The 27112-nt window shown below is 49.7% G+C and overlaps 1 protein-coding gene across 1 annotated transcript in view; it reads left to right on the top strand.

Annotated features, from left to right (window-relative positions):
• Positions 1–26037, top strand: part of LOC131207858 (ankyrin repeat domain-containing protein 29-like) — a 149016-nt gene extending 122979 nt beyond the window's left edge. Inside the window, exons 2-6 of the mRNA XM_058200490.1 lie at positions 15060–15158; positions 17341–17439; positions 18267–18365; positions 25366–25563; positions 25633–26037. Of these exons, the coding sequence (XP_058056473.1) occupies positions 15060–15158; positions 17341–17439; positions 18267–18365; positions 25366–25563; positions 25633–26037 (900 nt within the window). The remainder of the gene's footprint in view (positions 1–15059; positions 15159–17340; positions 17440–18266; positions 18366–25365; positions 25564–25632) is intronic.
• Positions 26038–27112: the final 1075 nt, after the last annotated feature.

Below are 27112 nucleotides of genomic sequence, written 5' to 3'. Positions count from 1 at the left end.
CCCGATAGGTCCAAAAGCATTTCCAAAGGAACCCTTAGCGTCACCGGGCTTCCCCTAAGGCTAAAATCGATCCGATACGGAACGAATGTGGGGCCAGGAAAAAAACCATCCTTCCGAGAGGGCTGCACTTGAAATGCATCTTTCATCTGCCCACAAGGGGCATCCGTTCGCAGCGGCAGTAAATGGTTCGAAAACTTGCACGCAGTGCCATCAGCAGCATCGCCATCAGCATCGCATTCTTGAGCAGCAGGACGATGACAACCCCTTTTTGGCGGAGCCGGGCGAAGGAACGAACCGATTGATCCGCTCACGCTCACGGGTTGATCTTCGTGCGATCGCGATTCATTTGCGTGGAATTTGGAACAGAGCCCGGCCGACGAACCTAACTAACAAGGAATCAAGAAGAGTGGCGGGAGGCCAAAGCGGGTGAGAGAGACAGAGAGAGAGAGAGGGAGGAAGAGAGTGATAAAAAGCAACCCAAAAAAAAAGGAAGTGATCGAGAAGCGGAATGGAAGAAGGTTAAAAACGATCATCATAAAAAAGGTGTTGCTCGAGCCGCCGTCGCCGCCGCCGCCGTGATCGCGGGCCGTGGCCGGCCAACTAATACACCGAAAATTTGTCGTGATCAGCGGAACGAACCGGTCAGCGGAACGTGGAGGCCGGGGCGCGCGCGACCGGGGCGATGCTGTTAATCCAAACGAGCCATCATAAATAATGAAATTTATTACGATGATCCGCTCGTTGCGATCGCGAAGCGAGGCGGGTTAACGGATGTGTGGGTCGGGCGAAGGGCCAGGGGCAAGCGCAAACGCGTTAACATCGACCGGGCGGCGGGAAGAGAAAACAGAAACTTATCAAATGGAACCACCGTGGAGGATCGTGGAACCGCGGAGCGGTGGAGTGACAAAAACCAGATTCCGACGCTTCGAGTGGCCCCCAAAACCTTGTCAAATGAAACTGTCACATACTTCCCTTCGGTGTGTGTTTTTGAAAAGCAGGCGACACAGATTTGACAGGAGAAACGCGAAACGTCATTCCGATCCTTTGCTGTAAACACACTCGTTTCGAACGCTCTTCTGGGGGATTCCGGAACGAGATAATTCCTCCTCCGGGACACCCGACCACACGATGGTGGGCGGACGGGAAGGTACTCCCTCCACCCCTCCCCTCGCGGTAATCCACCCACACCCACCCACAGCTGGCGGGCAAACAAATTGATAATTATCTCGTCAAGGTATGTGTCAAAATTATCGACGTTTCCTTCCCACAACCGGGGCCCCGGGGGACTGTACGGCAAACGGCAAAGGCAAACGAGCCGATCACGATCCCGGTTCGAGGCGGTCCACCCGAAACCGTGGACCGATCCGATCTATCCGGCCAGATCTAGTCAGGCGCGGGTGCTGTCGAGGTGGCCGGTGGCCATATTTGGCCGGGTCGGTCCCAATCCGCAGCTGGGGCGCTTTCTCTCCTTTTGTCGCGAGAGAGAGAGAGAGAGAGAGATAGAGAGAGAGAGGGCATCAGATTTCACTAAACGGATTAACGAGCGGCGCACCGTCCAGCGCCATCAGCCGGCAACTGACCGGAGCGCTCCGTCCGCCGGTCAGGTCTTGAGGGGATCGAATTTCCGACACGTCTTTAAGTCGCGGGAAGCAGAATCGGGCAAACGAGAGGCCCGAAAAAACTGGTCAAACGGAATATTACATTCACAACTCGTCGCAGGTCCGACGACCCGCTTGGGGGCGCCCCCGTCAACCTGTTCCGTTTTGTTTTTGGGCTGTTGTTTTCCGTCTTCTCTCTGTCTCGCAGGACCGTCGAAGGGATCACGGGGCCACTGGGAGCTTGTGGGCCCTTTTTCCCCTGGCAGCTCGTGGTCGCGCGCACGCCGCTAGTGGAGTGTAATGGGCGCGCACCGGGCCCACCACGGCGCAGCATAAAGAATCTCGCGACGCGAAGGAATCTCGGAAATCCACGGCACGAAACTGATCCCGGCCCACCACGGCCCACAGAGATCGCAATAGATCCACCGGCTCCGGCAGGTTCGTCGTTCGTGGCCTAATTAAGTCCCCGGGAACAAGTCACGGCTGGGCCGACGGCCAGCCCGCGATCGTGGCTCGCAGCTCTCGCGGCTTATTAATGATAATTTTATGCTCACGAAGCGGCAGTTCCGCTGCGAGTGTTTCTATTAATTTGCGTCTAATTTAACAGCTTGTTTAACATATTAATTTCGGCATCTATTTACGGGTCCCCGTGGCATACCCGGTTCCGGGTCGGGCTGGGGGCTGGGTGCCCCGAGCCTACCCGCTGCAGCGGCATTCCACTGGTCTGAGTCATATCTCTTTCTCTCTCTGATGAGGCCCCCAGTGGGCCAGTTATTGGCGGTTTTCTTGCTTTCTGGCCTTCCTTCTGCCTCTCTGTCTCTCTCTCTCTCTCTCTGGGTTTTACGAGCCCCCTGTCCCGTCCAGCGGTGCCTTTCAGCACCGATTTAGTGGACGGTTTGACATGTGTTTTCTATCTATTTTATCACCCAGTGTGCTTCGGTGTGGCTGTCTTGCTTTTGGTCTTCTCTTTTCGGTTCCTCTACTTCCCGGCCTTTGGGTGGGGCGCGTTCTTATCAACTGCCCCACTCTGTTCGCGCCTTCCCGGTGGTGCTCCAGTTTGGTCTCGTTAATTCCGTGCTCTTACGGTCTTGCCTTTAAATGTTTCACTTAAGTGTCGAGCCGAAGATTAGGGAGTGTTGTTGAGTTGTTGGTCTTTTCGTCCCCATGGCGTCCGCGGACGACCTAGAGACCCTTCGATTCCCCTTCCAAGCTGGGACAATCTTTTGGACCTTGTCGAAGTTGAAGCTTTCCATACCATGCTAATACGAATGCCCGGAATGACAGTTATGGTCGGTTTGACGTCTTATTTTGAACTCTGTAATTGAAATCAGGAATCACGCAAAGTCGTGCATCAAATTTGATTGGCTTCCGATCGAGATTTGCTGTCGCTGATCAGATCAAATTCACAAGTAATTGAATTGTTGCATATGGCATCCGGCGGATATGTTGTTGAAGGTGCAAGGGACTAGTGCAAGAAGCAGCAACAGACAATGTAGCCTCGTTCTGACCACTGTTCTGACCACTTCTGATGAGCTCTAAATGTGCTCCCAAATTGGTAATGTCTCGGGTCCGGTTTAGATCCATAGCCAACCGGGAACGTCTATGGGGCCAACGACCACGACGGGGTGGCGTTGTCGTCATCCCAAATTCCCCCGAGTGACCGGAAAAGGGATGAAAAAAAACAGCTTATGATCGTTTCCACGCCACGCTTATGGCTTAATTGTGATTCCAATTTTGTTAGTTAACCTTTTTTTCCCGCCCGGTTTTACTGGTTCCAATCCGCCTGCCGTCGACAACGACGGTGTCAGAGCCAGACAACAAACCACATCAGGCCCGTCATTAAGCTGAGGGAGAAAAATGGAAAAAGAGCCAGAGAGAGAGAGAGAGAGAGAGCGAGAGAAGGGTGATTGAGAGGTCCCGCGTGTGGGTGTCACACGCGCGTTCCGGAGGTTTGATGTTTTAATTAAAGAAAAATGCGCCCCGTTCGGCGGCTGGTGGTCGGCTGCTAGACCGCCTCCAACAAAATGCGCGCTCGTCGATCGGCGGCCGCCGCCATCACGATCCACCGGCCGAGATTCTGGGCCCTCCGAAAAGGCTTTACAAACAACGACGGTTCCCGTTGCGTCTGCGGCTGCTGCTTCTGACGCAAGTATGACTGGAGGTCCTGCTCCTCCTCCGAGGGTACGCCTCTTGCGAGGGCCTTTCGCTGATTGATGTTTCAAATTGCCGATACAAAACGTCGACGACGACGCAACATCGTCGATCGTCTTGAACGGCTTGCCGGTTGGGAGTTTGGAATTTTAATGCTCCTCGTAGGACCCTCGCGTGGACCGTTGTGGGCTCGTTGTGGATTTGATTATTTTTGCCTCACCTTCCGGGGGACGGGCGGGAGCGGCTACTCCGCCTGTCCGCCCGCAGTCGGTCCGCGGATCGACGGACGACGACCGGCACGGTCGGTAGAAATCAGCAGCTCATAATTGTTGGCAATTTGTCAATCTGCGCCTCGCGCGCCGTCTCCCGAAAATCGAACACAAAGGTCGCCTTCGCCTTCGCGGGCCATCGGAAAGCCATCGCCGAGATTCATTTTTCAATCGGTCCGCCGAAATTCTTGGCCATTGTGCCAGCGGCTTCGGAGCTCGGCCGGTCGGGGCACAATTTGTCAGCCTCCTCTGGCCAACGATGGCACGATGATCGGTGACGGCACACTGTTTCGTCTTTGCATAATCTTCACATCAAACGCAGATGATGGGCTGCGTCGCGTCTGTGCGTCGAATATAGGCACAGAGAGTGTGTGCGTGCGCGTGAAGTGGACACAATGGCACAAAACGGCCCGAAATCCCGAGACAAATCCCTTTTCTCTAGCCAGGCCTAGAGGGTTCCCACGGAGACGGCGAACGGTTCGGTCGAGGCCGGTTGGCCCAGCAACAACAGCCGCGATCATCAACCGACACTGGGTTGGGTGCAAATTGGAGAGAAAATTGGCATTTCATTAAGAAAGATGTCTTGGGCTGATCGTCGGTGATCGCTTATGAATCGTGTTAACATTTTCGGGTTTAAATTAGTTGATGGATAGACACGCGTTTGGTGTACAGTTGGTTTCCTCTTAGACACTGTCTTCAGAAGCTCAAAGTTAAGCTGCTTTTGCTGAGCGGATACCCACCAAAAGCGGCTTCACTGTCAGACACAATGGGGAGCTATGACTGGCTCTGCCGGAGCTAACTGCGCAGTTAGAGCCACGATAGAAGTCTCGATCGGCTGAATAATTCTCGTGACCATTAACGCCATTAACGTAAATAAATTAATTTATTCGGACTCGAGTTGGTACCCGTTGAGACCTAGTTGAGGATTACTGCTAATTTAAAAGTAAATTTAAACTAAACAGAACAACGACACGTTGAAAAGAGTAAAGTCAGTTCTAAACAGACCTACCAAAGTTGACTACCAACGATGAATGTTTGGTATGTTCTTGAAAAACTAGAACCCTGGAAGTGTCAAATCGATCATTCTACTCGAAAAAGGACGTCTTTTCGCTACAAGAGCGGAACTATTTTGGTGACAATAAACGAACATGACCAGTTAACAATTTAAAAAATAGTTGCTGTTAGAGGTGTTTGCGCCACGGAGCTCCAGATTAATATTCTAGTTTCATAGTTCCCATCATCCTTACTGTTGGTTCTGCAATTTCTCGATGAAAAATTCTTCTAAATTCCCGAAAGATAATTTGTGGACAAATCTGTGGGCCTCCTGATTGTTAAAATGTCACCAACGATACGCTTATAGATTTTAAACAACCGAATACTTTGGCATTTACGAAATGTGACGCTATACGCTTGCAGAAAATTGGCAAATTGGCCGATGATAGTGAATTTTAACGAAAAATCATCTTCTCTGACGAAATGCCGATTCGTTCACTTTATTTGCATGTCCTTCGCCAAAAAATGTGTGTTTAATTGTAAACCAAACGCGCCCGACACAATCACTAGACCAACGCCATACGGGATCGTAAATTTAATCGATAAATCTCTCACCTTCGAGTAAACAACGGGGAAAAAATCCAGCATTCCAAATACTAGCCAAAGGCGAACCGGGCGAATTACGAAACTTTCGGGACCAAATCGGCCCACAGGCCCTTGGGCTGTTTGGGCCGCGGACGCATCCTCAGAAAACGGGATCCTTGCCCTTCCCCACGGGCACAGAAGAGCAGGGCTGTTTACAAACACCCACACACACAGCTGTCTAAAAAAGTAAACCCCTTTGTTTGGGCATCCTGGCCGCCGGGCGGGCGCCACCACGAAAAAAAGGGTTCACTTCACTCCCGGTGCGTTCCCCAATAATCCTAAATCCCGTTTTAATGGAGCTCGTCGATACTCGGCCCGGGGAAACTTTCCACCCCCTCAACACCCACCGCCCTCCCCGCCACGGCCACTCGGCTAATTCCGTTTCGCGTTGACAGAATCAATTAAAAGATAAGTTTAGTTGCTCAGGATCGGTTTCGGGGAAACTCAAACAACCGGAGACACAGCCAGCCGGGGGCCCAATGTCCGGGATCCTTTTTCGGGGTCGCTGGAAACATAAACACATGGGGTCGGTCCCTCTCTCTCTCTCCCTCTGGCACGCACGCATCCCTGGCTGGTTCCTGGTTGAGTTTCCGTGAAAATTGGAAAACCTTTTCCTAATAAAGCCATCAATGCCAGTCGCTCGCTCTCTGCCGTGGCAACTCGCCATTTTTTGTTGGTTTCGCCTTCTTCTTTTTCTTTCCCCGTCTAACCCACACGGGGCCACACCGGAGAGGATGACAAAAACAGCGGGTGGAATCACCCGCCGGCCACCCGGAAGGGGCCTACATAAAGTTGTAAAGCTAATCAGAACGTCAGCCCGCAGTTTTTCTCGCAGCATAAACTGTCACAGGGTGTTGGGGGTGCGGGAAGCCGACAGCATGAGACACTTCTGGCAACGCCATTAGCGATTAGTGAGCAGCGAACGAAAAAAAGGGAAAATCGCACGTTCCGCGTTCGCGCTCGCTACCTTTAAGTGGGTAAAGCGGTGCGATGGTTTGCTGGTTGTAACGGGCTGGGTGGCCGAAAGCCACCAGAAGGTTGGGAAATTATTTCCCGCTTCATCCCGCCGGCCATTTTGGTCGCCCCCTCCGCCTTAAAATGTGTCCCAATTCACCTGCAGATAAGATCGGCTGATTGGCCGTGAATTTCCGATGAGGTTGGGACTAATTTTGCACCGAGCGCGCGCGAGAGAGAGAGAGACACGATGTTGGTCAGCTTAGCGATTTTTGTTGGGCCGACAAAAACGAAACCATTTCCATAGATTCGGAGCGCACCAACGCCGATAAAGTCCGGGTGGATCCCGTGGCGGATCTAAAATAATTCGACCGAAATTTGAAACACTCACCAGTGCCGGGAAGCGGTGCGCTCCGGACGTGCCCCGAGGAGCCCGGAATCGGATCAGATTTGGATTCGGATTTAGTTACGAGGAGATTTTATCCGCTTTGCCGCGCTGCGCGCCATGCTCGGTCGCTGCCAGTTCCCAGTTCCCGAGGCCGAGAAGTTGGCCGCCCCCTTAAACAATCCCTCGGAAAACGCTTTACGCCGCGCATGTGTGCTTGTGGGAGATGATGTGTGGCGCACCCCGCTCTTCAACCCACAGGCGCCCCGTGCGCCGTGGAAGCGAAGGATTGCCTTTATTTGATATGGTAATTGAAAATAATGGATAATGTGATAGTCCATTCCTCGCTCTCGCTCGCTCTTCTTACCAGCCATGAAGGTGGTTGTTGGGTCGATTATCAAACGGAGCACGATCTTCAGCCACACACACACACATACACACACACGACTCCCCGACACATCAACGAGCTATCAATTTCATCATCATCATCCTCATCCGCAGCATAGCCGGAGCCGCGCTTCTACCCTCAGTTCCGGCGGAGACCGAGCGCCGGTCGGACAGCAAATGGATCACTTCTAAATGCTCCCTATGACCCCGCCACCACCCCGGACTCCCTCACGCCGGACACTGCGGGAGAGTAGAAATGGTTTCGATCACTTTACTCCACTTTCGGCCATCGCGAGTTCTGGCAGTTGGCTCCCTCTCTCTCTCTCTCTCTCTCTCTCTCTCTCTCTCTGTCGGTGGCAAACGACGGTGCGGGCCTCGGAATGGTGAGGAAACCATGTTTGCATGGTGCTTATCAAGATATGATGATTGTATAATAAGATATTGTCCGCCTCACTGCCCTCATAAACGGTCCGTGGGATTATTTGGTCCGTACCGGTGGGCCCACTGCGAACTATGCTGCGACTATGCAACTATGCTGCCAGCCAGCCAACCGGTCGGTCGGTCCGGGGCTTCGTCACGGTTCGATGCGATGCTGAATGACACCGCCACCGGCGGGTTAGCGCACGGAAAGGTGTGATGAAACGATATCAACGGAGCATAAATGTAGTTTGAGAGCTCGACTGCCACCGTCAGGCCCAGGCTCTGGTGTGAAGCATAGTTTAGTGTTTGATTTCGACCACCTTCTATCTTGATTATATCGCTCTGCATTAAATGAGCTGACTTCTTTGGGTTCCGTTGTTTTAACTTTTCAAAGCATAATTATCAAAACTATTTCGTTTCATTTAGCTTTATATCGACATGATGATAATAATTTTTGTATTTGTTGTGATATGATCCGCATTGTGATCGAAAGGAATATTGCCAGTTTTGCACCTTATTTTGTAACACGTAGTTTGGCTTATCCTTTATTTTTGCACAATAATTGCGTCAGAGTGGAATGTGCTTCATATTTTACCATGATATGTATGTGTTTGTTTCTTATTCTTAAAAAAACATCTTGTTTTAAAAAATATCACCTCATAGTGTACATTTTCCAGCAGCTTAGACAATCCCATATGGTCGCACGTTTCTGTGCTCTTTTTATGATTCATTACTCAGTCTTGACTTTGTGTCCAAAACTAAATAACTCGTGACTCTGTACCTGATCACGTACCGGACACCATTCGTCGGGATTGTCTAGAAAAAAAAGGAAAATTTATTGCATAATTTTATAGTAAAATAGATTATGCTATTGTTTGAGCTCGTTTAAATTGCTACGCAGATTTTCATGGGTGTTTCAATGATCGTTGTTGTGGACTGCAGTGGCTCTTCAAAGATTTGGTGTGTTACAGTGCGATCGTTGCATACTGAGCGGTGCAGCTCCAGACTGTCTAGTAAATAAAATTAAAGCCATTTTCAAACGTAGCTTATGTTCGCATGAATCCCTGCTTCTAATGGCAAACAAATCGACTTGTTTGTTTGATGTTTATATACAGCCAAAACTAAAATAAATTAAGACAAACAATTTGGAAATGGAAATAATGCTCTGGTGGAACAACGGTTGTTTTTAATTTTGGCAAAAGTATCTCAGCTGTTTAGCTACTTATTATGTAGAACCCGCCATCTTTTACACTTTTTGACGCCCTAATATTTAGATGTTATCTGTTGTAAATATTTGGCTACTATAGAGACTTTGCAACTTGCGGAAAATCGAAGCCCGTCTCATCCTAATGACACATTGATTATTCAATGATTGAAGAAAACAAAATGAACGAATGCAGCGATTTTAGGAATCGAATCGGAGCAGTGAGACAGCTTCCCGGTCAAACATCCACCAATCCACCGAGCGCCAAAATGGACACATGCATGTTTGATGGTATGCGTCGGTGGTGATGATGCAATAAAAACGCGGAGTAAATTGCAACCCAAAGTGGTGGTTGGCCTCCCGGCTGGCTATTTCAATTGCTTTCAACTAATTCCATTCCATAATTAATCCGCTCTGTCCACTAATTACTACGGAAAGCCGGCTCGGCGAACCAACTCGAACCCCTAATGCCGCGCTAAAGTGCTACCAAACACTATCAATTGTAAATGCGACCTTTTTCCTGGCTTTACACAGTTCCTACGACTTACTCAGCGAGATCGAGAGAGAGAGAGAGAGAGAGGGACAGATTATGGCAAAAAAGCTATGCACGTTGGAAAAAGATGAGTTTTAGTTTCAAACTTCCCTTCGCCGGGATGGTCAGCCCGGGAGGACGATGATTATCATATCTCGTTTAGGTGCCGTACGGTGCCGATGTTGGCATGGCCTCCAACACATACGCCCGCGCATACACCCACTCCGAGCTTACAATATGGCGTGGTACCGATTCTTGACGGATTGGGCTCTGGTGGCGCAAAAAAACTCCCAAGCTCCGACTCCAATCCTAAACTCCGATGGCACACCACAATGGACTGGGTGGCGTGTCTGCGTAACTAGCATATGGGAGCCCACGGTGGACTCGTCATGACCCCGTGGGGCCGTCGGGCCGGAAAAGCTTCGAGATTGAAGTGTGGAGATAAAACAAAGGCAAACATAATCAAATTAAAATCAAATATAATTAAATTGATACGCTTCCGTCGGTTGGTCGGTCGGTTGGTCGGTGGGTGGTGACCGTGCCTGCCCCAGAAAGAGTACCTGAAAGGGTCACGGGAGGAGTGTGAAACCGGGTGAGTCTGGGAGTAACGTTTTAGTAGATTAGAGGTTTAGTGTTCCGTGACGCGCCGTCAGCCGGGGCCATGAGCTCGCTCATGTGTTGGACGGGAAGTTTAGAGATCGAGCTCGTTTTTGCTGCTTCGCTGCTCTCATGTGCCGTTGCTAAAAAAAAAGGGATCATGGCCGGCCGGCGCTCCGTGTTCCGGTTCCGGCCTTTGGTGATTGTTTTCATTACTAAATATGAACTCGAGGGGGTCGGCTCGAGGTGGCTAACAAACGGATTCCTGATGTGGATTCATTATGTTACACGATTTTTAAGCAGCTCTAGCCACCATCGGCACACACGAGCAGCCACGGTTCGTTGTGGTCGAGAGAACGGACGGAGAACAGCCTGGCCGAACGTTTGTTTGTTCGAATAACTTTTCAAATCGAATTGAAAGCATGTTCCGCGAGTACCGTGAGTATGAGCATAATTGGCCCAGTTACAGACCATTTTCCAGCTTTTCCTGTATCTGGAACTAGTGGCAGTGTTTTTGAACCTTCAATTGTTGGAGCTTCCGCTGCCGAAGCCATTAATGTTGCAGACAAGTGGATTGAACAGGACGACCCACAGAAACATAACTTGTGACGAACAATAAAGCTACCTTTTCTATCACTCGATAGATGCTGCTAGGCAGTTTGACATGTCCGATCGGATAAAGACAGGGGAACTTTGATAGTGCCTTGCCATGGAGCTTATAATCAATTGAACTACTTAAGCATTTTCCACGACGTGCTAGGCACGAAGGAATGACATATTTTGAGTAAAATATACGCGACATTATTGGCATTTCCCAATAGGCAAAAGTATTACGCGTGACTAAATGTAGCAAAAGTTTAAACCTTAGCAATGACCATTAACCATAAACCGTGTGGCAGTCGATTCATCATTGATTAAAAGTTGGTACAACTGGCAGATAATGTCCGCTACACAACCGAAGTCCGGTACACCTGATATGGTCCGATGATGCCGATCTCAATGACAACAACACGAGGAACTTTCTCCGTTTGTTTTTTTTTTTTAATCTAAACTTCTCCGTCTCAAAACAAAAACATGCGAAAACCCCGGTAGAATAAATTAAAATGCGGTTCCGAACGGCATTTTCCCAGGAGCCGTCGGTCTGTCGGCCAAAGAAAAGCCGTGCGAAATCGGAGTCGGAGACTGTGATCCTGCCGCCTAATGCCCGCCTGTTATCCGGTTGTTGTTTTCCACGAACAGCTTCCCATTGTGTTCCGACCGACCCGCGCTGCGCACACCACCCACACACCGCCTGGTCGGTGGCGGTTCGATGAGCAGAAACAATCGAACTCCCCCACGAACCGGAAGCCCCTCTCCAACCGGGGCCATGCCGTCCGGAAGTTTTGCAAATTAATTGCTTGGCATGCGATTAACGTGCGAAAGTTGTACCGTTTGCGTAGGGCAAGGACCCCCACTTGCCGCGGGGCCCGCCGACTACCAGCCCGCGGGCCCGAAAAGGGTGAGAAAATTAGAATCACTGACACACCACCCACCAGGGCCACAAAGCGCGCCGCACGCCACGCTCTCGGGGCGAGGATAAGGATCACCGCGGACCGAGGGCGGACCGACGCAAAGAAATCCATATTTAACTTTCCTCATTCGGCGGCGTGCTTCCGGAAGCGCGTCCTGAACAGGAAGAGCCAGAAGAAGAAGGAGAAAAAAAATTGGTGAAGAAGATAATCCTCCCTCTGGGCCCTCAAACTTCGGCCCTCTCAGCAGTGATTAGACAATCCAATTTTCCCGGCTGAAACCGAAGCCCTCCCCCGAACGGTGGGTGGTGATGGCGGTGGGAATAATAATAATAAAACACGCCAAAAGTAAGTGTGTGTGTGGCGGTGTCAAGGAAATTTCACTCCCTCCCCGCAAAACTGGTGTAGGAGGAAAATTGGAGAAAAATTTCAATCATCCAAAAATCGCCAAATTTATTCACTTTCGTTCGCGACCGGCGGCGGCGGAAAAGCTCGGCAGCGCTCCCGTCCGGTGGCGACTGAAAGTTATTTCTTTTCCCGATCTCTTATCGCACGCTCGGGGGCGCACCGGAAGTGGCGTGGTGGGCGATTTGATTTCTCCGCTTGGCCGGGTTCCGGGGTGTTTTAATTTATTCCCCAAGTGACACACACAGAGGGAGAAACCCCGTAACAAGTGTCGGGGATGGACGTTCGCGGAACGCGGGGACAGTGTTGTGGTCGGCGCCGGATCGGAAGATGACGGATCGGGGTGCGCAGGATGCGTAATGAAAAGTGCTTTCGGGAAGATTTAGAGACATAATTAAATTAGGACTCTCCGGCGGCGTCCGGTCCGCGGATAGCTCGCGGCGGATAAGCGCTGCGGGGTGGGGAAGGCAGACGTGGGCGCAGGCGGATCCGTCGTAAAACCGTCCCGAGAAGGTCCCGAGGTTTTGCCTTTCGCTCGTTAAAAACGCGGCCCAGCATCGAAGAAGTGATCGGTGTCGTCGGCATTTGGAGTCCTGCTCGGAGTCCGGCCAGGAGCCCGTGCGCGTTACAGTTTGTGCCAGACGGTGGCCGGCTGCAAGGCGTAACACGGCCGAGCATAAGGCGGGCCCGAAGTAATGGCCGGCTAGGTGTCGTACTCAAAAATGGCGAACATACTTAAAAGTCGCTGGGTGCCCCATTAAACGAAATCCACCGTCGGCCGCCATCTTCCCCGGGGGTTATCCCGAACCGACCGAAGGCAAACAATGGCCGGCCGTGGTCGTGACATAATTTCGTTACGCAGTGTCCTTCCGGCCTCTGGCCGCGATAGGAAGGGCGAAAAAGGAGCTGCCCGGGAACGAGGCCCCGGGAGTCCCGCGCGACCATCGCACGTCTCAGCGGGACGTCGACATCGGGACGACGGGCCGGCCGCTTGCCGGAGCCCTTGAGCTGGCCCACGAGAGGGCCCTTGAGTTATTATTGCGATTTTTGGGCTATCGCCTTCAGAGTGGGCGGCCAGGCGTGCGCCCCTCACTGACGGCGGGGTTCTTCGGGGTGACTTATGCAAAAATGGGTCCGTTTTTTCGGTCGTTTCGCTGAGAGCCCTTCCGCCGTACCCTAATGAGCCTTCGACGTGCGGCACACAAACACGGGCGCCCACCCACACACCTTCTTAAGGTGGAGAATGCTGAGCATCACTCCGCCGACGGCAACGAGCTGATTAAATTGTGAAACGCTTAACGCTCTCGAGTGCCGGCCACCGTGAAGGTTAACCTTCATCGGTCCCCTCCCCGTTGTTGATAAGAGCGAAAGATGATGACTTGAAGGAGCAAGACGTTTTCAAGATTATCAAAGATAATTTTATTTTAGATAGAGGCGTTCGTTTTGGGCTGTTTTCCCGAAAATTTTGCAGAAAACTTAAAATTATTCCTTAAAATATGTGTTTGCCGTGGATAGTTACGATAATTTCTACACTCTAAGCCTGTAGTCGTTAGGAATATTTTAGGAACTTTGTTAAAAAGATGTGTCAATTCAAAACTGCCGAGTCATGTACATGTAACCGGATTTACTCACCTAGTTTGACACACTAAAATGGCAACTTCGGAGAAGTTAACTTTATTTCACTATGACTTAAACATTAAGCAAAATGATTTAGAAACGATTTACAAAAGTAGTGTTGGAATGAATAGGTCGACGGTCGAAGCTGGGGTTATCTAGATTTTTTTATAGTCCCAGTACTCACATACGCATCTGAGACATGGACCCTGTCCAAAACTGACTGTACTATATATGCATCGACAGGCTCCGGTGGGTATGTCATGTCATGAGAATGGCGGACGACGAACCAGACCGCCTAAAGTCTTCTTAAACCGTCCATAGAGATGGAGGTCCCGTTTGAGACGGCGATACTATAGTGGTCAGGAAAACGGAATGGTGGATAGAATGGTGCTCGATCGCGAGCAGTGGAAAGTCACAACGCATTAGCCAACTCTCTGTAGTCACAATCCATTTTGAACCTTTTCTTGGCCAGTAGTGCGAATATCCAAAAGGTTCTTCGCACCGGAGGTGCAATGTATTTATGACTTTGATGTTCATTTCCTTTTCCAAGATCGATCCATCGGGCAACGTGGCCCATTGGCGCCAAGTAAACAAATAAATGAATAAATAAATCCGATCCTACAACTTGTACCAAAAAACGAAAACTTGTGTAGCGTAGCACCGAAAGCGTGCCGCAACTGACCCCTCGAGGACGATAATGGCTAAAATGACGGCGTAGCAGAGCGACGGGTAAAGTGTGTCATCATTAAATCGCCGGCGACCATCATCGTTCGGGACTTGGAAAGTGAGGTGGAAGAACACCCTCACCACACCCCGGGTGGGCTTGGTCCACCCAAAAAGCAATCTTCGGATCTCCGTCGGTCGCCTCCAGGTGGACATAATTTCATTTAGGACGGCTTTCCCGAGGCCTTCGCCGTCGGCCTTCGGAAAATAGTCTTAGACGCTGCTCCCGAGAAAACTAGCACCACGGACGCCTCGTGGAGGGTGGCCTTTCGCGAGCTCATTTTCCAATAAACGCGCCGCTCGGAACGGAACGGAAGCGGTCTGGGAGCGGGTAGCGAGGTCGCTCTCCTCGTCGGGATGGGTTTATTTATAAGTGTGAACGGAAATTGAAAACGCCATAATAAATAGTTCGCTGCGCAACTTCGCATTTGCCTTTCGGTAGAGCGTTTTTTGTGTGTTCTGATTCCTTCGGCCAGCATCCGCCGGCCAACATTATGCTGCTGGGTGGTGCCCATGAAAGATGATTCGTTGGCGCGGTGCGACTCTTTCTCGGTGTAATAATTTTCCCCATTTCCCATCGTCCATCGTTCGCTCTCACTCTCTCTCTCTCTCCCTCACACAAGCCGTCGTCTTAATTTCCCTTCCGTTTCGCTTCTCGCTCTCTTCCGCAGGACTACACCACTCCGTTAATCCTGGCGGCCGCCGGAGGACATACCGCTTGCGTCATCGAGCTGCTGGAGCAGGGGGCCGATCCGAATGCCCGCCGAGTGGTAAGTAAGGGCCACCGCCGGGCAACGTGATACAAATTATAATATTCGTTAGCGAGCGATTTAACTGCCAAAAGTGTCGGAAGTTGCCAGAAAATAAGGCGCACGGCGCGCTTTCCGGCGGACGAGAAACTCTTCCATGCGGTGGCGTTGCGGGGAATGAAAAATGTAATGGAAAATGCCCCCCCACTGGCCGCCGGGAGAAGAGCGTTGGAAAAATCGCCCCACTACGGACACCGGAGCGATAAACTATAAATTCGACAAGGATTTCATGCTTCCGACATCACCGGCGTAATAGTTTGTGTAAAAGCAGCATAATTTTAGTTCGTACAGTTTTTGGTAGGGGCTTTCTCGTTTGCGGCGCTGGCAAAGTGGAAATCCAGATGGAAGAAGCATTCATAAAATCGACAATCCGTGTTTCAAATTTGATACTCCGGCCAGGCTACGGCCGGCTGGATGCGCATAGTGGTCATCGTGTGTGCGGTGGGTTAATAAGTCATCACACAGGCATTCAGACGCTGCTACACTGTTCAAACTGTTGAAACAAGTTAGTCAAAGTTTTACGAAAATATTGGATCATGAAAACAGGGTTTTGAGTTGTTAAACTTAATTCATTTTATACTCGTCGTTAGTTTCTTCTATCTTTTTCTTTTGTAGGCAATTTTATGGTTCGGTTAAAGAACATTTTCGCTGATTCGACGATACAAATCTGTTTCCAATTATTTTAGTTTATTTTGTGGAGCAACCATCCGCATAATTCGTGGTAAAGGAGTGCAAAAAGTCAGTGTTATTTATTTAATCGTTATTCCTTTTTTCAAGCTAAGTCCACGGGTTATGAGGCCGAGTTGTCACTAAGAACAAAGGAAAAACTCAAAGCTAAATACAAAGATTTATTGATAAAGACAGAGAGTAGAGCCTAGAATGAGTGCAAAAATCGTAGCAAAATTAATATTATTGACGAGCCATCGAAGATGTTTGGGTGTGATGATAAATTCTGGATGCTTGTTTGTTTTATTGTTTCTTAAGATCTGCCCAAATACGAGCTCTCTTTTTTACTTACTTATAATTTTTTTATTTCATTGATTGATTTGATTAATAGATCTTAGTTCTTTGTTTAAAAAGATTTCTTCTTCTCACAACTTGACCCACTAATATAGCCTAATTTAATTGTTTCAAACAATATTAAAATTTGTCAAACCTTGTTCACAATAACACATCCTTACTCATTTGCTTACGGATGATAATATTTTAATACGGACCTTTAACAGTGACAAAGATCACGACTACCTATTGATGGCCCAAATCGATTGGCTTTCTGCAAAGTTGAATTTACCATACTATTTCAACTTTCTTTTCAAAATGAAAACATCCTTTTACTGCAATAAATGTCTCAAAATATAGAAGCAAACAATGACTGTAACAATACCTTATAACAATATATAACTGTAAAAATCAGGAAAAGGATAAAGCATCGTCATTAAAATCATATGGCAGTGGCCTGAATGCTTATCCTCGTTACTTATTAGCCGACCGATTATTAATTTGTCACCAGTTCACGCATCTTCATTCTCATGTCATCCCATGCGTCGAAGGCCAAGCGCTGCTAATAAGGGATACACAGAAACAAACAGCAGCCTCATTACTCGGCCACTCTCGGTTCTCGGTTCTGTGATGTGCATTAACTGCTCTTCACCCTACCGTGGTGGTGATCGGGGCCAAAAAAAGGGTAAACGACATTAGTGTCCCGGCGATGGGCGATAGTGTCTCCAGGTCCGAGAAGTAGTGCTTAACCCCCGGGTGCCCACCGCCCTAGGGACACGGCATCCCGGAACATCATCAAACACACACGGACCGTGACGGTTGCCATGGGAAAAATGAATATGAATTTTTACTTCGACCCTAGCGTATGCCGCGACGGTGGTGGTGATGATGATGATGTTGTCGATGGCGCACGACAGTTCCCACGTAACGCCAATCCAAACCCCTGCCCGCCGAACCCGGTTCCGTTGCCATGGTGCGCAGCTTAATTGAACCCGGTTTGCATCTGGTGTCCCTTTGGGCTGACCGACGCAGGGACCGAACAGGGACCGGACGGACCGGGTGCTGGAACCGGGTGGAATCCGGTCCGATCCAATAGGAAACTATCTAACTGTTCTCTCTCTTCCTCTCTCTCTCTTTCTCGCAGACGGGCACCACGGCCCTGTTCTTCGCCGCCCAAGGAGGCTACGTGGACGTCGCTAGGATACTGCTGAAGGCTGGCGCACCCGTCGACTGCTCGTCGGTGGTAAGTCAACGCATCGCATCGCTTGGCGTCGGTTTATTAATTTCGCTACAAAAAGTAAAGGAAACACATCTTTTTCCGGGCTAAATCCTGGCAACCACCGAGGACCACCGGGCGGGCTATGTGGACGTAGCGTTGATGTAGCGACGCAACGTCCGGCAGCAAAAGAATCAATTAAATTAAAACAAGACCAAGTGACCGAGAGCATAAAGAGAGGGCGCGCGCTAAAATTAATAAACCATCGCGTCCTGGCGCGCTCGCCAAATGAGAAGTCAATCCGTCGGCCGTCCCTGGACCCCTGGGCCGGCCAGGACCTGACTGACTGACTGACCGCGGGCGCCAATAGAGTGCAGGGTGTCGCCAGGAAAATCACACAAAGAAACACATTTAAAAATAGTAAAACCACGGAAAAAAACTTCTTGTAAAGGAAATTAGAAAATTCCAATATTGAAAGCATTGGCCATATACTTTGGTTGGTATTACTTTGTAAAGGTTTAAAATAAAACTTTTAATAAAACCGCACCATCGGCAACATCATCACTTTTATGCTCGGCGTTCATCCTGGAGGCGCTGGCTGTGGCTGTGTACTTTGTTTTTTGTTTTAATTAAATCCTTTCTCACCTTCGGTCCAACATAAGCTCTCGCTTTTTGTTGTTGCTTCTTTGCTGACTTAGTAGAGGCTTTAGGTGGTCGGGTGGCTGGACTTTTCGTGGCTGGACTTTCCTTCATTTTCTCAATACATTTTTTATGCTTCTTTCTCTCTCTCTCTCTTTCTTTCTCTCTCACAATCTCGCTGGTTCCGGTGTCCTTCGGTGTCCGTCAAACTCCAGGATGGTGGGACGCCACTGTTCGTCGCCTGCCAGGGCGGCCACGAGGCAATGGTCGGCGAGCTGCTGGCGCACGGTGCCAACGTGCAAGCCTGCATGAAGGTGAGTCCCGAGGTCGGTAATTAGTTTTCATTATTTCACTTCGGATTACTTTCCCCGCGGGCACCCGCCGCCACTGGTGTCCGCCCGGCCCGTCGAAGAAGCCCGATAAATTCGCGTTGCGCGCGCTGCGGTTACGGCCGGGCCAGGACATCCCGTTCGGCGAGGAACTAAATGGCAAATTCAATCAAGGATTTTCTCGTCAAAAACCCGCGTCGTGTCGAGCGTTCCGCGGGGTTCGGTGATTGGTGTTTAATTTACTCCTGCTCGGCGGATGAGGACCCGGTAGCAGGGTGAAGGCCGCCGTCGGGCGCCGTAAGACGACGTCGGAGAGCGAGTTCGATAGGTTGCTGGCGGCGACGGTGCGTTTAAGTATTGGCTCCGGTCGGTTCCGGGCACCCCGATCCGAGGTGAATCCATCAGGAGCCATCAGGAGGAGGGGTCCGTGGTCCGCCAACATCCACCCCGGGGGCAACGAAGAGAGCCCAGGGAAAGTTTTGATAACGATGTCGAAGATTGTGTATCAGCTCGTCGCTCGCCGTACGCCCTTCCGGACGTGTCATGTCTTTCCGATCGATCCCCCGGGGGAGGGCGGGGCGATGCCGGGCCGGGAGGCCGCCGGCGGGGAGAGTGTATTAAAAATTAACGTTCTACTTCATTAAAGTCCGCCTAATGGGCAAAAATTGCTTTTACACGTCGTGCACCGACATCACCGCCGCCGCCACCGCCCGATAAGCTCGGGCCCGGATGGACGGAAGATTTAATCCTCTCCGGCCCCCACGGAAATATGCCACCATATTGGGAGGAAGCTCCCCTGAAGCTACCTCATCAACGAGCCTGTCAAAATCGTCGAGCTGCGGACGACGTTAGCGGCAGCAGCAGACCCCTTCCGTGCCCCTTTCGGACCGGGCCGCATGCACCGGGCGCGTGTTTTTGTCGTTCTGGGAAGTTCGGCATGTGGCCATCCCGGTGAAACTGCAACGACGTCACCGCCGATCCCGAGATTGCTTGGTCTATGAATTAATCATCATCATCATCATCATCGTCGTCGTCAGCCGTCGTCATCGCCATCGTCCGGGGAAAAGAACATTTTCTGTTCATTTGAAGTTTGGCCGCCTTTCGAGTTTTGACGGATCGTTTAATGTGTAAGCGTAATTAACATGTACGCGAGCATTCACGAACCGAAAGGATTACGAGACGTTATCAGACCCGTCCCCGGACTCGATTTGCTCGACTGGCAACGGACGGATTCCGTGAGTCCTTTCCGGGTGTTGCTATGCTTCGATTACTTGGATTCGATATTGTTTTAAGCATCCCACCGTGCAAACAGGGCAACGGTTAATTCTGCCATCCCTGGAGAAGAGAGACCCGATCACTGGCCTTCTTTCACCTGTGGTGCCGTGCCGTTTCAGCCGACAAGGGATGGGTCTATAAGTTCCTAATGTAACGTAACGCTTTGAATAGCCTTCCGAGCCTTCGGAAGAAAATAGTTATATGAAGAATGTTGAAGATGTGCTCTCCATAGGGCATCCTACGCAATGATTGGCTTATGAATTGTTCTTATACTATTGATTATTTCTAAATATTTTATGTGGTTATGACAAACCAGTAAAATTCCCACAGCAACAGGCAACACCAAGCCTAGCAAACTCTGGAGGGAAAACTGCGACAACTCTAGACACGTGTGATAACATAGAAAGCGGCGAGGAAGTCGGTCGATTGCTCTTGAACACCTCAAGAGCATAATATATTACGTACCGGCGTAACCAATAACCGTGAATCAAAAACCGCGTATTGATTCATTGAACACATTGAACGACTTAAGCTACCAAATAATATTGTCTTCGTTATGGAGAAGACATGAGCACGGGATTCTTAAAAAAATGCACGACGTAAGCACGTGTAATCCTGGCATGACAATCAGAATGAGGTATTGTTTTTGTTGAATTACTAAGAAAGAACCTGCAGAAGCTCGTCTCTTTATGGGCGTATTGCATTCCAGAGACTCTAGGTTGTAAAGTCACAGTGACACGATAGTCCTTTGTTGAACAATTTCTTCGGGTTTATACTTATCTCTAACGGGTACAAACATGAGCTACCTACGGTTTTTTGCAGTGAGTGGTTAATTTGGCAAGTTGTCGTGTTGCTTGGGTGAAGTCGTGAAAGGTCGAGCTCAGATATTGGGATTTGGTGTGTGATGATTGCTCATAATTATTTATTGAATAGCTTGTTCAATCTTTGAAATGCCCTGTAGTGGAAAATATCTCTTATCTGCAAACGCTGACACGCTGTGCCACAATCTGGCTGTTTCAGTATTTCAGAGCTTGCGGATTGAGCATGAATTGGTACTTGAAACATCCAATTGAAAGCCTTCCAATGTTGGTTCTTCCACACTGTCCATGCTCTCGATGAACAGCATAATCCTTGCGCCACCACCACAAATCACTGCCAGTGAGTCACCGCTGCATCGCTTCGATGGCCGAACTCACCGAATCGCAAATAAAATTTTCGCGTGAAAATGAATTTCTACGCGCCGCAGACAGCGAACCGCTGGCGTTGGGGCTGGGGAACCGCGTGCGCGCGCCATCTTGATGATCACGAGTCGCAAACTCCGGCGTGCCGGCCGTTAACGACCCCCACACCGGCCACACCATCCCGTCCGGTTTGCCGGCGGCTATGTTCACAAATCATAAAAATTTCCACCATAATCCAAAAACAACCGGCAAACCGGCGTTTCGGTGCCGTGTTTTTTTTTGGGTTTCCTTCACTCGGTCATCCGCGCTCGCCACGGTTCTGGCGCGCCCTCCCGACGGTGGCATAGAGGCTGCGAGGCTCCTCGCTCTCGGGGTTCGGTTTTGGAGTTACGATAGTTTTCCTGCTTCCCTCCTGCTTTTCGGGGCATCAGCTTTTCGGGTGAAGCAATCGACGCAACTCGTTTCTTGGCAACGATGTTTATGAGTTTATTACATGATTAAGACGCACCCCAGCGCCGTTCGGAGCCGGCCCCGGGGACCGGGGCACACGGGGTCCGGGCATCCGGAGGGCATCATCATTTGCTTGCCGCTGCGGCGGCCCGTGCACCCTTGTTAAACTCGTGAACATTGTAATCAGCGATGACTTTTGAGCGTCGGCCACAGCCACCACGAAGCTGGCCGGCGGCAGGGGCGCGGGGCGCAATCCGCCTCCCTCTCTACTCTCCCTCTCCCGAGAAGCCACCGATTCAGATAATGGCCGCGCAGCGGTGCGTTCTTAAGTTACGGACCAACCGGCGACCGGCGGCCGTTGGGCCACCGGTTTCTGGCATTGGATTTCATTTCCGAACTGGCCAAATTCTCGGCCGGAACACAAAATTAGTTTTCCCGGGCGCGGGCCGCATAATTCCCGGCCCCTTAATGCCGGAGCCGTCGAGGGATCCGGGATGCAATGGGGAAAAGTGGCCGCAGGGAGAAAAAAAATTGAGAGAACGGGCATTAGAATCAATTGCAGTGAACGCTGGCGACGTGCCGACGGGCACCTTATAAAATTCTAATGAAACCAAGATAAATGATGCATGTGAGCGATTTAGGTTTAATGGAAATTTTGCTTAATAGAACGGAAAGGAACCGTCTCCGGTGGCGATGGCCGGATTGCGTCCAATTCGGCTTGCGAATGACGCTTTCCGGTTCGGTCCGGAGTTAGCCACCGGCTTTCGGGTCCTCCGATGCCATTCTTCGATGCAAATATGGCGATCGAATCGGTTCCGGTGAAGATTTATTTCGGCGCAACGAGAAGCACTGCAATCCGGGCACGGGAGTTCTCGTTACCGTCGGCATCAATTTCCCTAAAACACTTTCGAGAATTTGCTGCGTTGATGATTTTGTTCCACCATTTCAATAGTAGCGTTAGAATATGCGTAAGCATTATTTGCGGAAAAATCCTTTTTTAATTCACACTTTTTTTGCAGTGCAGTGTTTTGCTTCTTGAGATGTGTCTCTGGTAATTTCAATATCAAAGACCTGACTTCTTTCAGTCTATTGCCAAAATCTGTTATCGTTTGAAAAGAAAATAAATGAAATCAGTCAGGCTCAGAGTGGCTTGAACAGAAGATACGCATATGAACTGATCTACTTGAAGGTTTGAGAAGAACTGCTTGTTGGACCTCAGGAACTAAGGAACTAAGCAACTGAAGTCAGGGTTGCGCCCTTGGGTGGCTTCGCTGGTTCGAGATGCAAGAATGTGTCACTGCATGGTTGTGATACTTATGATTTATGACAAAAGATCAAGCTACAAACAGTTGACTGGCTGAATTTTTATTTAGGGAATAATATTAAAATCTGAAAATTGACTAATTTTTCAATTCGAAGCATAACGAACCATCATAAAAGACTTCAAGGAAGGAGTGCACAACAAATAACGCTCCGTGCTCCGTGTGGAGGGATTGGAAGGCAGTGATCCATCATGCGCTGCTTTCGTTGAAACAAATTTGAAATAGCATCGAAGATGTCATTGAAAACAAATGCACAAAATGTTTTAGCAATCTTTTCTCAAAAGAGGTGTCTAAAAATATTCACCAATTATCCGAAGACGTTTTCCTTCGCTGCCAAATAACCCATAAAATGAAAAAAATCGTAATTGATAACAAAACAGAAACGAAAAAGAAACTGATTAGCCAAAACATCGGCCAACATTTATATTCGAAAATCGATTCACTTTTACAACATATTTTTACCATTTTATCTTTCCGCTCGCAAAAGGCATAAAACTCGCGAGGCGTAATGAAATGGGTATCGATTGCTCGAGACGCAAGTGACTCCAACGCTTTCTATTGCCAATAAAGTTGGTGGCTCCCGTCGTAAACCGTCACGCTGGTCAACAAACTTATCCCAGGATGTCGCTCGCTCCACCCGGAGCAGATTCCCATTTCACTTCGCTTCGAAATGATGAGCGTGTTTTTTCTTTTTCATTTCGCCGAATGTGGGTCAAGCGAATTGCGGCTAAAAAGAAAACCGCACGACGACTACTGGTTCCTTCCGAGAAGGAACGGTGCGTTAGAAACGGGGATCCTCGGGTCCACCGGGGAGCATCCTTACCGGCGGCTGCGGGTGGTCGCTCTAAATGTCGAGGGCCCACGCTAAGCGAATTAAATGAGCTCCATCTTCCGTTGGCCGCTGTATGTGTGCGTGAGGTTTTGCTTAATTTTTACGCCATTTGGAGCCAGGGACGAGCCCACCACAGGGCAGGGCTAGGAGCGCGCGGTGAAAGAAGCCTTCCGAAGGCGAAAAAAATCGCCAAGAATTATGAAAAGGTTGAGGTGAGGCATTTTTCTCTGCCACTCACGCCGCCTCCCCCGCCGGTCCGCCGCCTACGGTGCGCTGGTTCCAGTTGCCCGCCGGGATTAATTTGGTTGTGGCCCTTGGGCTCGAGCATCCATCCATCCCGTGGCCGCGAGAAGTAGTTCACGCCCGACCGGCGGTTTCGATGGGTTGCGGTTTTGCGGCCCCGGTATTGGCTTTGCGCCTCGCGCCCGTACGCTGCGGGCTTCTCGCTTCTTCCTCGTCATCACCACCGCGGCATCATCATCATCATCATCTGTCCGGCCGCGTCCGGGTCGGGGCCGGGTAATTTATAGAACTTCTCGGGAAGGGATTTAGGTCAGGCCCGTAACTGTAAATTGGTTGATTTACTACCAAACGGCCTCAAAACTGGCGGCCCACCCGCCCGGCTCGGCCGGGGCTTTTCTGCAATTTCTGCAAGAATGTTGCAGGTCGCACAAAGGGTGGCCGCCATCACGGGCCGCTAGGGAACGCCGGGGGCGTATGGGATCGGGCTGTGTTTCGCCATCGTGCATAAATAACCACAAAAATCTGCCACCATCGCGCGCACCGAGTGCTGCCTAATGATCGGTGCCGGAGCCCATACCATCGAGGGCCGCCACAGTTCTGACTAGAACTGCGGTCGCCCCGGCAGGCCGTGGGAGCGTACCTCGCTCCGTGCGGCAGATTCGGCGAGATGTGCTTTGCGTATGCGCGCCATCCTTCTCGTTATCGTTCCGTTCGAGATATGCTGGGCTGCGCGAGCATAAACAATTATGGGGCCGGTTTTTAATTTTTGTGATTTATTAACCGTCCGGCGGAGCCCTTTTCTAGCCAAGGAAAGCGCATTTTCAAGACTCTGTCCGGCGATGGTGTCTCCTATGGAGGGAACGTTGGAAGCGCGCTTACGATTATGGGAAGACTGTCGAGACAAAGTATTTATTAGAAAACTCCAGCAAAGAGCAATCAAACGAAAGTTTCGCCCGATGGGAGTTAACAGTGAAAACCATTACGAGACCACTTTTTTGGTTGAATGTTCTGAAAGCTAATGGGAACCTGGATCGCGATCACGATCAAATAGTTCACCCCAACTTTCTCAAACAGTAATTCATTGTAGATGACCCAAAACTACTTTATGGATGATAGCGAATAACAAATTATTCAAGGATAATCCCGAAACTGCAATGTTAATTATAAAAATAAATCTGAAGCAATACATTGCAGAAGGTACAGCAATCGTTAACGAGGCAGATGCTTCAAACTAGGCTACATTGAACTTCCTTAGAGTCAGATCTAAACCTGAGATCTGAGAACAAATTGAGTATTGCACGAAGCAACCGGCACCGAAGCTAGTCGGTCAAGTACATTCAATCAGATTAGTCCAAAATTTCGGGCATTGCTTGTGATCCTTTAGGACAATCAATAAAGTTAAAACAGGAAGTCTAAATATACTCAAAACTCAGTATGGAAATTCCAAAAGGTAATGGCTCATGGATCAAGCTCAAGTAAGCATTCAAATTATGTTTGATGCGGTCAGTGGACCAGCCAGCGGGACAAACCACGGGCAAAAACTTCAAGTGACGCAAGTCGAAACTAACGCCGCTAACACAGACCAAGGTTCCTGTTAAACAGCGGACGCGTCTTCTTCGTGGAAATCAATCAGAAAACTAAATTACTTAAACAATATCGACACTTTCGCCTTTATTTGACAGGACCGGGCAACGCCGCTCTTCATAGCGGCCCAGAACGGCCACAGTCTGGTGATGAAGCTGCTGCTGGCGGCCGGGGCCAACGCAGATGCGGCCCGAAACGACGGTGCCACGCCACTGTGGATCGCGGCTCAGATGGGCCACGATTACATCGTGAAGATTCTGCTCCACAGCGGGGCCTGCGTCGATGCGGTGCGATGCGTAAGTAAACCACCACCGGAGGCACTCAGCTCACTCGCCTCAAAAACAATTAACGGTTCTCCACGACAGGACGGTGCCACGGCCCTGTTTAAGGCGGCCCACAAAGGACACAGCTCGGTGGTGCACGAACTGCTCAAGAACCGGCCCAACCTGGGCCTGCTGGAGAACGGCGAGACGGCCCTGCACGCCGCGGTCATGTTTGGCCACCTGCCGATCGTGAAGCAGCTGGTCGGGGCCGGTTGTGACTGTAGCGTGAAGAACGCGGACGGCTTCACGCCACTCCAGGTTGCCCGCCAGCAAAAGTACGCATCCATCTATCAGTATCTGAAGGACCGGAACGTCACTCCGGCCGATACCGTGCAGCAGTCCGGAGCCCCCGGCTACAAACGGACGATCCCGAGCAGCGGTGGTGGTGGTGGTGGCCCCAAGACGGCGACTTCCACCGTGGTCCCGTCGGTGGCCATCTCGGGCTAAGCGACCGACTCCTGTTCCGAATTCCCACTCCCAGTTGTTAAGATTCCAGTGCTTACCCATCGGGCTCTTCAACCCGATTCCCTCCAGTTGTTGTTTGGTTTTTACGTTGTTTTTAAAATTAAGCTATAATCGCTGCTCGGTTTTTGTGAGTCTTATTCGACAGTCTATTTAAACGTCTCTTTAAACTAGTAACCAGATGGAGAAAGTAACTTAAGAAAGCAATACTAAAGCTAGCTCATATTAACCGATACGTACCGATATGCTCAAAGAAAAAAAGTATTGAACACTATTTCAACTACATTAACTAAACTATGCAATCAATACAAAGGATGGACACAGCATAACTAACAGCCAGAGGAAAATGCAAACATTTTATTCAAATTACTTGCAAACGAAGATCAATTCAACCGAACACGGAGTGAAGTGGTGTGTTCTAACCCATCCCAAAGTTTTTAGTACACAGTACCGGTCACTTGTTGGGATGCTTTAGCCGACATTTTGGCGATATGTTTTCAACATTGCAGTCTATTGATCATTCGATTGATCATCACTGCTCTAGATCACTTCTAACCTTTAGTTTAGCAATGTCTGGCGGCTCAGGTCCACCAAAACAGGCATCAGGTACTCTAGGCGTATGTTGTAGGTAATCTTTGAATTAAGTTCGATGATTCTTCAAGTTTAAACTAATTAATTGGTAACTGTCCACATTTCTTAGTCTGAGCCGTGGGTCGTTTAAATCACATATTCTTCGACAGCTTGTTGGTCTCACAATGATCGCTAACCTCGCCGCGGCGAAAGGCCGTGTAAAATGCAAGACCAGGAATATTAGTTAGTTTTTACACTTCTTTCGTTTTTATTATAACGATCCAGCACATTAAATACTTTGTACGAATTTCTTTACGTTTTAATCTTGTTGGTGACATCTTAGACGGAGCGTCTGATGTAAGTCCAGTAGATTCAAGTGTTCAAGTGACCAGGGAGAGTTTATAACTGAAACTTGCGGCCTTGCGAGACGAATTTTCCACACTTTTGTGGAGTTACCACACTTACCTTTTTTTGCAATTACACAATTTAA

Source organism: Anopheles bellator, chromosome 2, assembly GCF_943735745.2.
Source record: "Anopheles bellator chromosome 2, idAnoBellAS_SP24_06.2, whole genome shotgun sequence".
Taxonomy (NCBI): domain Eukaryota; kingdom Metazoa; phylum Arthropoda; class Insecta; order Diptera; family Culicidae; genus Anopheles; species Anopheles bellator.
This window is presented reverse-complemented; position numbering and strand designations above follow the sequence as displayed.